Source organism: Podarcis gaigeae (genome assembly GCF_964106915.1).
Source record: "Podarcis gaigeae genome assembly, chromosome: 1".
NCBI lineage: Eukaryota > Metazoa > Chordata > Lepidosauria > Squamata > Lacertidae > Podarcis > Podarcis gaigeae.
This window is the reverse complement of record NC_139678.1, coordinates 106,941,152-106,956,350: the sequence shown is the minus strand read 5'-3', so window position 1 is coordinate 106,956,350 and position 15,199 is coordinate 106,941,152. Positions and strand designations below refer to the sequence as shown.

Sequence of the window (15,199 nt, the reverse complement as noted above, 5' to 3'; positions counted from 1 at the left end):
TGCAGGTTAGGTATACAGAGCATAATTGTGTCTGAGGTCTTAGCTTTACTACAAATGTGTGATGGTTTTCTTACATTTTTAACTGCTGTGGCTTTAAAACCCTGGAAATGAATGGCATACTGTGAAGCATGCTGAGAATATTGTTAGACCTCTAGACCACAGTTCAGGGTACAGAGTGGCAATCTTGTGCACCCTATGTAGGAAGCAGTGCTAGAAACTAGCCAGGCACCAGGCACATTTTGTGACTGGCATAGGTCCAATTGCAATCATGTGGCAATCCCTGGATGCCAAGTTGGCGACTGGGGAAAGCAAAAATTCACTTAGAGAAGGATCTGAAATATTTACCTTGAAGCTTGAATTTCTTTTGTTCTGGATTGTTTTATTTTCTGTTTTAATGTGTTCTAAAGATTTGTTCTTTAAAGTATAAAGCAGTATAGAAATGAAAATAAATAATAATAATAGTAATAGTAGTTTCAATCGCAAAAAAACCCCAACAACCTGTGCCTAGACATTTCATTGTGGTGACCATAACCCTAGGCTTAAGGTGCCATTTGGCGATTAAATTATTTATCTGAGTTTCTAACACTGGTAGGAAGTTGGCTTCATTTAGACCAGTGAGACTTACTTCCAAGCAAGTTATGCATAGGATAGCACTGTAAAACCTCTAAGCAAATAAGCATAGGATTGCATTGCATGTCTTGTACAGGAAGATGCATCCTTAAGACAGGCTGCTTCTGTTCAAAGGCCAAACTAGGGCACTCCTGTGTGTTTAATATAACATGGTCCTCCTCAATAGTTTAAAAGGGGGCATGTGTCTTAAGCAAAAGGGTTGTCCAAATTAGGAGATCTGAACCATCCCCCTCCTGAGGTTTATGTCACTGCAGCTCGGCTGTCTTGATAATTTTTCTCTCAACCAGGATCACTTTTGGCATCTGATTCCCTGCTAGGAGAAAAATGAAGGGAGCTGAGCCACTGCGTAGTGGAAGAAGGGTGTGTCCTCCCTGGGTACATGGCTCTAAAATCCAGCACCCATTCCACAACAGGATCAGGCAATCTTTGCTATGGGTCGTGCTACTTCTGATAGAATCTGTTGGAGGCTGCACCATGGTGGTGGGCAGAGTCAAAATCCGTTTCTCTCTTCTGTCATCCCCCTCCCCCCTTTTTCCTCAATGACCTGCATAAAATAAGGTTCGAGGGCAATGGGTTACCTACGCTTTGCGGGAGGGCAGGTCTGTGTTTAAATAATAATTAATAATTAATAATAATAATTAATAATAATAATTTATTTTTACCCCGCCCATCTGGCTGAGTCTCCCCAGCCACTCTGGGCGGCTCCCAATCAAGTGTTAAAAACAATACAGCATTAAATATTAAAAACTTCCCTAAACAGGGCTGTCTTCAGATGTCTTTTAAAGATAGGATAGCTGCTTATTTCCTTCACATCCGAAGGGAGGGCGTTCCACAGGGCGGCCGCCACTACCAAGAAGGCCCTCTGTCTGGTTCCCTGTAACCTCACTTCTCGCAATGAGGGAACCACCAGAAGGCCCTCGGCGCTGGATCTATACAGCTGCCTCACTATCTGCTTTGGCCCCTAATTGTAGCAATGCCCCTATGTAAAAGGAGAAGCTTTCTTTTTCTTAACAGAAGCTAGAGGGTTGTATCTTGATTTCATGAAGGCTTTTGACAAAATCCCTCATATTGCAGGGAAGCCAGTAAAATGTGTACTGGACAAGATAACTGTTAGGCAGAGGAAGGAGCTGCATTGGTCCCGACCCGGCAGTGCACAGAGGGGGAAATGAGCTGCATTTGCCCCAGTGTCATGCAGCTTGTTCTTCTATGTGCTGGACACTGATGGTGGAGCGAGTCCCTCTACCAGCAGTGCCCAGCGGTGGTTAGCGGACTCTTGCTGCAGTACCAAGGGGCTGCTGCACTATGCAGATGACTCCTTTTCCTTGATTATGCAGTTCATCAATATTAACTAGGCGCTTTCCACAAAGTGGGACTTGGGATAATATAGGATAATATTGACAGAGTCTTCCCACTCCTGCCCTATTGTGTGTCCTAATGCTCCCATCCTCCAATTTATTGCACGTGTTATTTTGGATAAGGCTCTTCTGCAAATCGGCCTCACTAGTGTTGAAACAGGACTCAGATTTACTTTGTATATCTCTTTGTAGATGATTTTTTGGAACAAAATTCTTTCATCTTAATGAAACCGTGTTATGACATTCCAACCACCATCCCATGGCTACAAATATTTCTTGAGATATTTAAAAATGAAATGTATGGCTGACTGCTGTGCTGTGGAAAGGCGGGGAGAGGTGCCTGAAGTATTAGAAATTTCCATGCCCACTTCAACAATTGAGTAGGGCTGTATGCCAGCTCCCTCGGCCAGTAAAGCGCCGCAACCCCAGAGTCGTCCGTGACTGGACCTAATGGTCAGGGGTCCCTTTACCTTTTTACAGTAGAAACTGGTTCTAATTTCTTATACTTTATCCCACTTACTTGGGTTCAATTATCAAAGCAATTGGCTTTCAGCTGCTATTTGTACAGTATATGCCATAGAAATGTCCATAGGATGCTTTAGCTTTAGGTGCATATATCAGTGCTTCTCAAATTTTAAGTAGCCATGGGAGAAATTCAGCATAGCAGTTACAACAATCATTCTGTCAGCACACACTTTTCAGCTTGCCAGATGGAATGATCCCCCATTCCAACATACACTACTCTGAGAGTTCTCCCAAGCCATTTTTTGTTGGGGGGGGGGCGTCTTGGGTACAAGTTGAGGAAACCAGGGGAAGCCCCATTGCACTAATGGAAGCCCTTGTGCAGGCTTCCACCAGTGGAGCTATTCTGCCCATAGTGTCCATAAGCATTTAATTGAGTTGAAATATGTCATTTTTAACAGTCTCCTCTCTTAGGGCAAAGCACTAAGCCACTAGGTCTTTGCAGGCTTCAGACAGTACCTAAACATTGTTTAAAACAGTACTTATGAACAATGTGTTTGGTACCCTTGGAATTAAGACTTTCAGTTTTTCCATTGCCAAACGTTCATGCTTTGTCTGTGCAGCTGGCTTAGACTTCCAAGCACCAGTGTTTTTGAAGATCTCAAGTCTAGGGCACAGTCCAACTCCAGTCAAACTCTTGGTTTCATTCATTTAAGTCGGAGTGATTTATGCATCTTCTTTACTCTTTCCTTTGAGCTTAAAACTGCTTAATTTTGGTTGGAACATTTGGCTCGTCCTCTAAACGTTTTCCCTCATTTGGTAATATAAATATTGCTGTAGAAATAGTGGTTGCCTTTAATATGCTGAGTGGTTTATATATACATTCTTTGTTTCAACATTAAAAATCCAAGTTAATTTTATAACTAGGAACACATGCAGAAAATATGACCTAATTTGATGCCTGCTCTTCTTGTCTGTGGGTGTGAAGATCATTCACATTCATATTGCATTGTATATTTTATTCAACTGTTTAAAATATACGTATCCTAAAAAGAGCACGAAAGCAAACATCACAGGGACTATTAAAAAGTTGGCTAATAATATAATTGTGTAGTTCTGCTTATATACATCACTACAGAATATTAGAAATATGACACTATGAAAACTGTAACTATATAGTTAAGGTCCAGTACAGCCTCTGACCTGATTTTATGCATTTAACATAGTATTTGTGTTTGGGGGAGGAAAGTCACTCTAGTATTACTCAAACCCAGACCTTGAGGACGTGTGTGGTAACAGTCAGAAACAAGGGAATCAGTTCTTATATCGGGGTTTTCACTGCTACCAGCTAATATATTTGTTAACAGAGAGATTGTTCTTTCTGGCTTTGCTGCTGGGATGATTATTCTGACCAGAGAAAACATAGAAAAAGCATATTACTAACTTTGAAGCTTAAACCTATTTGGAGTAAACAGATTATGAGATCCAGAATCCAACAGAAGAAAACAACATAGACATATGCTAACCAGCTTACTCCATAACTTTGGCTAGCTGTTGCTAAGAATTTTCTCCATATCCAGGAGGCAGGGCAGATTACCCTTGCAAAAGCCATGCTGGTTTTGCTTCAGCAAGACTTGTTATTCTATATCAGGGGTAAGCAAACCAAGGCCTGGGGGCCGGATGCGGCCCAGTCGCTTTCTCAATCCGGCCCATGGACGGTCTGGGAATCAGCATATTTTTACATGAGTAGAATGTGTCCTTTTATTTAAAATGCATCTCTGGGTTATTTGTGGGGCATAGGAATTCGTCCCCCCCAAAAAAAAATATATAGTCTGCCCCTCTCCAAGGTCTGAGGGACAGTGGACCGGCCCCCTGCTGAAAAAGTTTGCTGACCCCTGTTCTCTATGGTTGGTAATCCAGTACACTTATAATAATGGATGCCATAAATGTACATAGTTTAATGCAACAGAACTAAAAATGTCAACTCTTGCTTCAAGGAGCTTACAGCTAGATCTTGATGGGTGAGTGAGAAAGCCGCAGAGCAGTAACAAAAAGGAGAAGTAAATTAATAAAGAATAATTGTTGTAAATTCAGTTATGTACATATTTTCAATGAGGACTAAGCCATTCAGTGTGTTTGAACTTAAATACGGTAATACATTACCAAACATGTACATTGCCTCTACCTGAAAAATTTCTTCTCCCTTCCCCCTGCACAAAGGAGTGGATAACTTTCCATGATATGACATAGTGCAGTATGTTTAGGGTAGACACAAGCTGTAGATATAGTCAGCTCATACTGATTTGACAGCCTTATTTTAAGTTGGAGGCTTTAGCCTGGTCAAAGAGAGACATGCTGATGATAAGAAGTTTATGTTCTCTACATCTTCAGTTGTGCTTGTCTGTTTAAAGAGAAACATTCTACCTTGTACTATATGCCACCCTGTGAAAGGGCAATATGATGTATTTGCACCATAATACGTGTGTCGTCTCCTTGCATGCTTTGAGTGACTTGCTCTGTAGGCTTCCAAGGTGCTGTGGAAGCAGGGATATTTGTACCACGGAGTAATAGCATCAGAACTTTTCCCAGGATGAATCAAGGTGCTGTGCAGTTCAGACTGTATGTCCTGAATGAGCTCCTCTGTTCTTGCTTTATTTTTCAGCAGCCCATCGTGCCTGCCCATCCAATGGCTCCTCCTAGCCCCATCATCACCAGCAGCAATAGCAACAACAGCAGCAGCAGCAACTCAGGTTGGGATCAATTAAGCAAAACAAATCTTTATATCCGAGGTCTGCCACCAAACACCACTGACCAGGACTTAGTAAAACTATGCCAACCGTAAGTATACATTTTGAAAATTGAGGGATATGTTGCTAAAGTGAGAAGGTGCTTTAAGTGATTTTGTGCAGGGCATGCAAACAACCCCTAAATAAATGAATGAATGAATAAATACTGAAGAGTAGTAAGTCAAAATGGTTGAAGCTGCCCATATGCATCACCTGTATGCTGTACAGCAACTTGTGTTATGGAGCTGTTCACTTGCAAAAACTTCTTCCTCGTATATAAATATAAATATAAGGCTGTTGTTTGCAAACTTTAAGAGGGATCATTTGAATAAAAACTAGTAAAATATTTGTGCTGTTCTTTTTTAGGATATTGTGTTGGGGTCTTTTTTAGGATATTGTGCCTCATATGCAAGAATGTATATTCTCCTTATTGGAGGGATGTCTTTTACACCTCATACTACAGTGTTGTACGAAAAAAAGTTTGACTAAATCCAATTACGCTCTTTTGTATAAGCACAAAAGCTTGTGAACTTGGAAGCATAACAACGATAAGAGAACCTACATATTATAGCACTATATGTTCAAGTTCTTGGATGGGCATTTGTGGAGCAGTGCTAGTGGCTGTTTACCTTCCACTCACAGTTATTTGGATCCAACCCTTTAAGTTTATCACTGAATCAAATGGCAACTGTGTAGATAGAACAGGCCCAGATTTCTCTAATAAAAGATATCCAGATAGGTGCATGAGGCTTGGGTCACTGCAGGCAACATATGTGGGTCTATGAAAGCTAACTTCTTTCAACATGGTCCTGAACAACTAGAAGCAAACGGTTCAAGAAGATAAAAACTAGCTGGCCTTTGCCAAGTTGTCACTGTATTAATTTTATGGATTTTGGAAAGTTAAGCACAAGCCAAGTTCTTCCGCTAAATTTCTCTTTGGACAATGTTGTTCCCTGCCTTATTAATGTGCTTTTAGCAGCAATAACATACAAAGTGGTTTGATACCACAGCACCCTGTACTTGGCAAGAGGTGCAAAGTGATACAAATCTTTCCAGTTTGACTTTAAAAATTACACCTAAACTGTTCATTTGTATTTCTGTTCTGGATTCTTCTTCCGGTTTCAGAAGGAGCTTTTGCCATATTTGTGTCGCTCTTAGTTCTGTGTCCATTTGTTTCTGCCCCTTCTTGCTTCGTCCACTGCATTCATCTCGGTTTTGGCATAGTGCTACTGGCAGTGATAAACTTGAACATGTTTGTATTCTGACGATTATTTTCTTCTTTTGGGAAGAACTTCTTTTGGGAAGTTACTTGAGAGAGCTCTTATCTAATTACAGGCGTGTTGTGTTTTTTACCTCCTTATTCGTAGCAGTAAAGTTATAATGTTTGCATTCTTTTTTGTGCTGCTTTGGGTGCTTTTTTAACAGATTAATGTGGGGAAAGTACTTTTCCTGGGGAGACCATTTCTTATTGCCAGTCTGTTTCCTCTTTGGGTATCTTCTATTCCTCACATCTATTCATCTGTTCTTTCTAACGGGTGTACAGCTTGTGCTTTTCCTGCCAGATTGGAACAGACTTCTGTATAGTGTATGTCAAACACTCGCTTGGGAGAGCAGGTGTTTTCAGATGGCATTAGTGGAGCTCTCGCTGTAAGTGGGGAGACAGGACTCTGTTTTCAATAGGTTGCCCTATTTTGAAACACAAATGTACCAGTGTTGTTTTGCTTTAGGACAGCCAAGTCCTCCCCCTGCTCTTTGAGAGACTACGGAATGATTTGAGGATTGTGCTCAATTGGACTTTTTGTTGAGGTGATTTGCAGCTAGTGTTTTGCATTTTCAAATTTATCATACAAATGCTTCCCAGGGGGAGGGGGGTGGATATTACTGAACTATGAGCATCTCACTGAAGCAAAAGATGGATGAGGTGAATACCTATACAAGTCCATGGTTCAGAACTTAAGAACATGTTGTACTTTGATCCAAGGATAGGAATTCTTATGCATAGCACTTTTTTGTGATGATGGCCTTTTCTTGGCTGGCCCCCATTCATTCTATAGTTGGGTGTCATAGAGTAGAGATGGTGATGTTGAACTTCAGCTCCCATCATCCCTAACAATCCTAGCTGGGGCTGATGGGAGTTGGAGTCCAACAATATCTGGAGGGCCACAGGTTCACCACCACAGAGCAAAACCATTTGTGGTAAGAACACTAGACTGCTGCTAAAACCTGACGTCCTCTGTTATCTTTACAACCCCACACTGTAAGAAGCAGTGTAACTTACCAGTATGCCTGTGTCAGGAGTCCATTGGTTGGAGATACTCCAAAAGAAAACTTTTTTGGGGGGGGGCACATTTTTATTTTTAGTATTAAGTGGTGTTCTGTTCTTAAGTGGCCCTCCTGCTGCTGAAACATGGTTGACATATCTAGCTTTGAATATTCTATTCAAAATCTATTTGATTTGTTTATTTTTAAAAATCCTGGCAAGCATATATAATAAAAAATCAGAAACAGAGTTCTTGCTCAAGTTCTTTCTCTTCCTATAATGTTGCTGTTATGGCTGCCACACATAGACATTAAACTGAACTGCAATTAGAAAAGCAGCTGTTCTTATGATAATAAAATTAGTGATATAATTACGGCTGCAGATCACAGTCCTCTTCCAGGATTGATGTAATAATGGACCACGGTCTCTTAAAGACTAGCTTTGTGATACATGAAGCAAAGAGACTGTAAATCTTTTGGAATTATGCCTTTATAACCCTACTTGAACTTCAGAAAGATGCACATTTAGCCTTAGAAAGTTGAACACTTTAGTACCAAGGAAGCAAAACTCTTTTTTTGTAGTTCCAGCATAATCCAAGAGGTAGCTGAGTTGATGGCTTTATGTGCAAAACATTTAGATGTAACAGTCCAGCAATAAGCTTTTCTGCTACACATGTAGCCTATTTTTTGTAAATTTGAGTAGCACCAATAAGCTTGCAGGTATTTCTACATCATTGTTTAATTAGATGGATTGTCTTCATTTCTGCTTGGGTAACTAAATTAATAACCTTAGGTTTTCCTCATTTGCCTCCCAATTTCATGAATGCATAGTTCTGAGATAGTAGTTACTATGAAATGGTGTGTCCTGAAAGAAGGTATTGTTGCTTGACTACCTAGAACCCTTATGAAAAGTACTTCACATTGCCATTGTTACAGGTCTCTCTTGCCGTCTATAATACAAGTAAGAGGCTTAGTTGGTGGTGATGCCAAAGAGGGCCTTATCCATAGTAATTTCCAGATTATGAAACACATTGCCCTTGATTATGGTTTGGCTCCTACTATGGCAGTGAAAACTGGTTTGTATCAGCAGGCTTATATGCCCAGCTGGTGTTTGTCAATGTACTTTGCTTTCCCATTTCTTCTTTGGAATATTATACATGCTGCATTGCTTCTTACCTCCTTATCATTACTGCATTCAAGTAGTTTAGCTCTAAGCTGATTTTGGCCACTCATAACAGCTGAAAAAGTGGCATGTAAAAAGTTAAAGTAAGCAAAATTAAGATAAACACTGAATATTTGTTACAAACTTAGCCATAAGCATGGGAAACCAGCAAAGCAGGTTTTAAAATGTATGCCAAAAACAATGGCAGCTTGGCTTGGTACCACTGATTTTTTTCAGTTGATATGAGGAAAGACGCATGTAGCAAGATTTAAATGCTTTATTGGCAAGAAGAGCACAGAAGACCTGACTGACAGTTTCCTCTGCTTTCTGTGCTATTTCCATTCTTGTGAGCCCCATCAATAAGATCTTGTTCCTTCAAGTCATGACTGAGTATTTTGTGTAGAGGAGATCATGGTGCAGAGAATGTGCATTCCATTTGGGCTAACATGTTGCTAGTTTCAACTGAGTAAGTAACCCTAATCATAATGATCACCATCGCCAATCTTGCTACTGTTCTTAATGGATTGGTGTAGTAATCTTACAGTTAAGCCTCATAATGCTGCACCTTTAGTGGCATGGCACCCACCTCTTCTTACTCACGAAGTATGCACATGTCTCTGAACTGGCAAGATCCTCATTCTATCAGAAGAACACGGGGAAGAAAGTATTCAGTGTTGAGTTTTATGCACAAATGCATTGTTTGTCCCCACTAGCACAGATATTTGCTTCAACATCATCTTCTCACTGCACCATGTCTCCCACTGGCTGTCCTTAAAAAAGGAGGACATGGATGCAGTTGGGAATTAAACTCTTTTTTCTCCTCCCTCCAAACAACAGCCACTGATGGGCAGGGCTGCAGATCTATGAATCTTCTCCTTGCTGGATCTTGGATTACTGAAGGGCCAGCAGTGAATCAATCACACTTTCTTACTTTCTCGGTGGCAAAAAAAGATACTAGTTAGAAAGTGAGGTACCTCAGCTGATTAGCAGATCTGTGTGCACTTATCCTATTCTCTGGTCTGGGAAATGGAGATATAGAAAGATCCTTCCCTTTGTGCCTAATACATTGTTGTTGTTTAGTTGTTTAGTCGTATCCGACTCTTCGTGACCCCATGGACCAGAGCACGCCAGGCACTCCTCTCTTTCACTGCCTCCCGCAGTTTGGTCAAACTCATGCTTATAGCTTCAAGAACAGTGTCCAACCATCTCAGCCTCTGTTGTCCCCTTCTCCTTGTGCCCTCCATCTTCCTCAACATCAGGGTCTTTTCCAGGGAGTCTTCTCTTCTCATGAGGTGACCAAAGTATTGGAGCCTCAGCTTCATGATCTGTCCTTCCAGTGAGCACTCAGGGCTGATTTCCTTAAGAATGGATAGGTTTGATCTTCTTGCAGTCCATGGGACTCTCAAGAGTCTCCTCCAGCACAAGAAATAAAAAAAATCTTTCTGCATTAATATCTGAACATGTTCCTGGCATACTCTTTGCAATTCATTAACATGCCTTGTGCATCAAAAGGAAAAAGTGCACACTGCTATGTTGTAGGAACATAGGAAGAAGCTGCCTTACAGAGAATGCATCTAACTACCTTATACTACTAGAGCCATCTAGCTCAGTGTTGTCTACAGCAACAGGCAGCTGTTCTGCAGCATTTGAGACAGGAGTTTTCCACAGTCCCATCTAGAGATGCCAAGGATTGAATCTAGGACTTTGAATCTGTGATTTGCTGCTAAGCCACACTCTTTAAGTAATGCATGTTTGCATTATTTTATTTTTTAAAAAATATCCTACACAGCAGGATTAGCTCACATGGCACTTTCCAGATGTTGTTGGACTGCAGCTCTCATCAGGTGGTTGGGGATAATAGGACCCAAGAGCATAATGGCTATGCTTGCTGAACAAAGATGCTAAGCAATGTTGTAGGAATGAGACTCCGCTATTTGATGGCCTTTCAACATTAACTATTTCAGAAACCTAACCATTGATTAAGCCTTTAGAGGAAGGATTTATTTAAATTATTCCAGTACTTTTAATTTTATCATTCTTATTATGCATCTTTAATGCCTTTAGTTTAATAATAACAATAATTTCTCCCCCTCCCCCCAATTTAATGACAGCTCTTTCTAATTCTTGAATAAGAGGAGGAAATGTTGATCTTTTTTAATTCAAATAACCCAAGGAATGAATTCCTTTGTGGTGTAAATTGTTACCACTTGGCAAGGATCCTGTTTTGATCTTGATTAATGTATTTAAATATAGTCTTATTCAGTGTTGCAGCTAATATTGAAGTGCTTGCTTTGAAGTCTTGGCTGAGCGATTATACTGGGCAGTAAGATTCAAGAGAGAAGCAACCTCTTGTTGTTCTCTCCTCTGAAATTACTGTGGCCTTTTCCCAGTAGGGTGCTCCTAACTGGGCTTATCCATTAAGCTTGTTTGTTTGTTGCTTCATTTGATATGTTATGGTTAGGCATTAACCCCAGAAGTCCCTGGATAAAACAACTTCAGGGATCACTCCAATTCTCAGAAAGGTAATGCTTCCTATTAGGCCTGGTGGGAGAAGGGAAGGCGAAGCAGCAGATAGTCTTAAATGGATATGGTGTTAGAGCTGGGGTGACCAACCTGGGAGGACTCACCTCTGAGATGAGGAAGCCAAGATAAGTATAAAGCCAGCTGGGAGCACAATAGCTTTTTGCTCTGAAGATAAACATATTCCTCCCCTCTATCATCAGGGAGTTGGGGCTGGCAGGTACATTAAACCTGGCTTGTTTCTGAGGCCACGTTTACTGTTCAGTTCAGTATTGGTGGAGGCTTGGGAATTCCCCTTGCAGAAGGGAAGCAGGCTCCACACACCAGGGTGGGAAACTGACCCTCCATATAATTTTTGGATTGCAATTCCCATCATCCTTGACCATTACCTGTGCAGAGTAGGATTGATGGGAGTTGGAGGTCCAACAATATCTGGAGGGCCATAGGCTCCCCACACCTGCTATATACATATTAATAGATATTTGTAACCTTTGGTTATCTTGTCCTGGTGATCTACTGTTCTTTACTTTTTAATACCTTCTGATGGGGCAGGCAGAATACTGGGATTCTAATAACTAACTTAGCCTTTTAAAAGGGGGGAATGACATACAGTGGTACCTTGGGTTACAGACGCTTCAGGTTACAGATGCTTCAGATTATAGACTCTGCTAATCCAGAAATAGTACCTCGGGTTAAGAGCTTTGCTTCAGGATGAGAACAGAAATTGCATGGCAGCAGCGGGAGGCCCCATCAGCTAAAGTGGTAGCTCAGGTTAAGAACAGTTTCAGGTTAAGAACGGACCTCCAGAACAAATTAAGTTCTTAACCCGAGGTACCACTGTACTTTAAAAGGATAGTCACTTAGGTGTGTTCAGGCACTTCTGTGTTCTCCCTCGTGGTTTCCCTCGTGTTTTATGCTAGCCTTAGTTTCTCCTGTTGAATCAGAGGCACTCTCCAAGTTTGAAGAAAGACCATAAGTCTGTGATAAAACAACCACTTGCAGAAGGCTCCACGATTAATCCCTGGCATCTCTAAGGTAGGGCTAGGAATGTCCCCTAGAGAGCCAGTCCCAACCAGTGTAGACTGTGCTGACCTAGATGGACTCAATGGTTTGACTGGGTATAAGGCCGCTTCCCATGTTGCTCCAACCAGTCTGCTGCACAGCATTGGGGGGGGGGGAGGTGCTACTAGAAAGAAAGTCAGAGCTTGGCTTAGTAGTTATTGTTACTTCATTGGAATATGTTAAATATTGGAATATTGTTACTTCATTGGAATAATGTTAAAGTCAACTCATTGGTGTGCAGTTAGATTTTAAGAGGGAAAATGAAGCGATGAAAAAAGAATTACAACTTTGATTTTTAGATACTGTATCTTTTCTATTTGCTCAATTTGTATTGTGTGTATAATGTTAGTGTGATCAGTTTTGAAGGTGGAATATTTTCCTATGGAAAACTACAGTAATGGAAAAGTTTCCACCCCATATAATGGATTTCAGACCATTGTTTAGGAGGGTAATTGACTTAATTTACAATGGTTAAGTAGAAGAGCATAGGAATATAAGGGCCTCAATTACTCTTCTGTCCCAATTAAACCTACTCATGTTCTTTCTTGTATGTTTCAAGACCAATAGTAATGAGAGGTAGAAGAATAGCACGTGTGTTGCTCTCAGATGAGATGATCCCAGTCTCCTAAACATGGTTAGACAAAAAGAACATTGCACCATCACCAGGCCAAAGTAATCAAATTTTGAGCTTAGTGATTGCTATACTTTCCTCTTGCTAAATCACAAAAAGCAAACTATGAATTTTGCTTGTATGAATGCCACATTAATTTTTCACAATTCACTGTTCAGTGTAATTGGCCCTCTTTAGGTATCTATCTATACTATTGACCTTGCTATGCCTATTCATTACCAGAGATCCTTGGTCAGTAAAGGGTCGCCTGCAAGCTTGGGTCTGATTTATTTTGTTGGATTTTTCATTTGTCTGTGTTCTGCACATTACTGTGAAACACAGTAAATTCATGATTAGCTTAACCTTTTGGCCTTGCTTTATAAAGAAAACAAAATTATTTCTGTTCTCACAGGAAGTGTGTGTGCTTGTTCTTGGTGTATACATGGCAATATTCCCATGGCTTGTGGCATCCCACAGTTGGACAGAGGTCTTTCCTATCACCTGTTACCTGAGCCTTACAACCAGTGCTATTTTTCTAGAAAAAGAGGTGTCAGAACTCACCATGAATGTCTCTCTTGTTCTCTTATAATGACAATGATGCCCATCTGAGAGGTGCCAGAACTCAGTTCTGGCGAGTTCCCTTCTTATAACTCTAAATGCTGGGGATTCAACTTGGGATGTTCTTCTTGTAGAGCATGCACTGTGCCACTGAGCCATAGTTGCTCCCACTTTGTGATCTGTTTGAGTGTTGCAGAACAGAGCCAGTTACTATTTTCCTTCTACTCATAGTCCCTTGGATCCAGCCCAATGACTAGAGCGTGGTGTCGTATCACATGTTTTCATGGAAGACAATATTCTTAAAATAATTAAAGGATGCTTTGATCTGTCTTGCCAGGCTCTGTCTTCTGTCTGGTGGAAACTTTAACATTGAAACTTCTGTAACTAAAACTGTTGCTTTCCTCTCTGTAAACCAGTAACAGATCTTATAGTCATGATTAGGAAATGCACTTTGATGTGTTTATTCAAAATGTCCTAGAGATGACACAGCCATAATACACTTAATTCCCTATTCTTCTATTAGTATATCAAAATGCACTCCCCATATTGAAACAACTAAGTTTAATTTTGACCAAAAAAATCCCTGTTCAAGGCTAAAATAATGTGTGGGTTACTGCATTTCCGGTTGGATTTTGGACTACACAGGCTGGTACCCAGTCTCTACAAACAGGAGGAAAGAAACATTTCCTGACTTCTAAAGCATTTCCCTCCTTTCCTCTTGTTTGCATAGCCTTCATTTCATTTCCTATGCCAAAATTATTGCACAGCTGAACTTTTCCATAGCAAGCTTTGCATACACAAGACAATTTAAATGTCATGGGCTGGATCCAAAGATGGGTTAGCAAAAGAAATCTGGCACTGACACAAATTGTTATGAAACAACCAGCAAATGCATTGGCTGCATTCACACATCACAGTAAGCCTTAAACCATGATTGGTAAGCCAAATTTTGTTCTTTGATCAAGGTTTGTTTCAATTTAGACATACTGCTAAGCCAGACTTTGTTTCCTTTGCAAGCTAATAGGAAGGACCAGAGTGGATACAATTCACTTATATGCACTACTTCATGGTGTATGACTTCCCATGATGTGCAAACATGGCCATTGGGTGACACAGTGCAAGAGAATTCATTCTTCTAACTTATAAATCTTAATATGGCTGATTTTGGGTTTTTTTGTTGTGTATTTTGTGTTTTTGTGTTGTGAACCGCTCTGTGGTCTTCGGATGAAGGGCTGTATACACATTTAATAACTGAATTAAATTATTAGTATGCATAAGTACTTCATAGAAAACAACCATGAACTTTAATTTTCTTTGAAACCATGAAGCATAAAGTTAGATTTACCTGGTCCCTGAAGGGTCAAGCTTCATAGTAACACAGAAGCACAATTTAAAACATTTTTTTAAAGGATATAATTATTTTTATGTTGTGAAAATAATTGGGCCCTCTTCAGGTCTTTGAACAAAGTCATCTCACAGGTACATGCAAGCATATGTCAAAACACTCCAGAATAAAATTCTACTTTGCTTTTGAAGTTCTACTAACGCTGCTGGCCACCAGGTGATGTGGACATTCCTATCACAGTGGGATGCACATCTCGTTGTATCCCTTTCCTCCAGCACTACAGAGCCTTTTGGGAAAACACATGCAGGGTCATGCTTTGACACTGATGTCAGTACTTTGAATGAGACTGAACTTCTGTCTTTGCTTCTGCTCCTCCTCTCATGCTTCCAGAATGCTTTGTCCACTTTCCCTAAAGGAATAGCATCCCCATTATCTATAGTTATAGGCCTA

At 40.5% G+C, this 15,199-nt stretch overlaps 1 protein-coding gene across 4 annotated transcripts in view; it reads left to right on the top strand.

Moving 5' to 3' along the window:
• Nucleotides 1–15,199, top strand: part of RBMS1 (RNA binding motif single stranded interacting protein 1) — a 118,334-nt gene that overhangs the window by 62,983 nt on the left and 40,152 nt on the right. For all 4 annotated transcript variants that reach the window (XM_083711126.1, XM_083711127.1, XM_083711125.1 and 1 more), the window contains exon 2: nt 5,110–5,285. In XM_083711126.1, the coding sequence (XP_083567252.1) occupies nt 5,110–5,285 (176 nt within the window). The remainder of the gene's footprint in view (nt 1–5,109; nt 5,286–15,199) is intronic.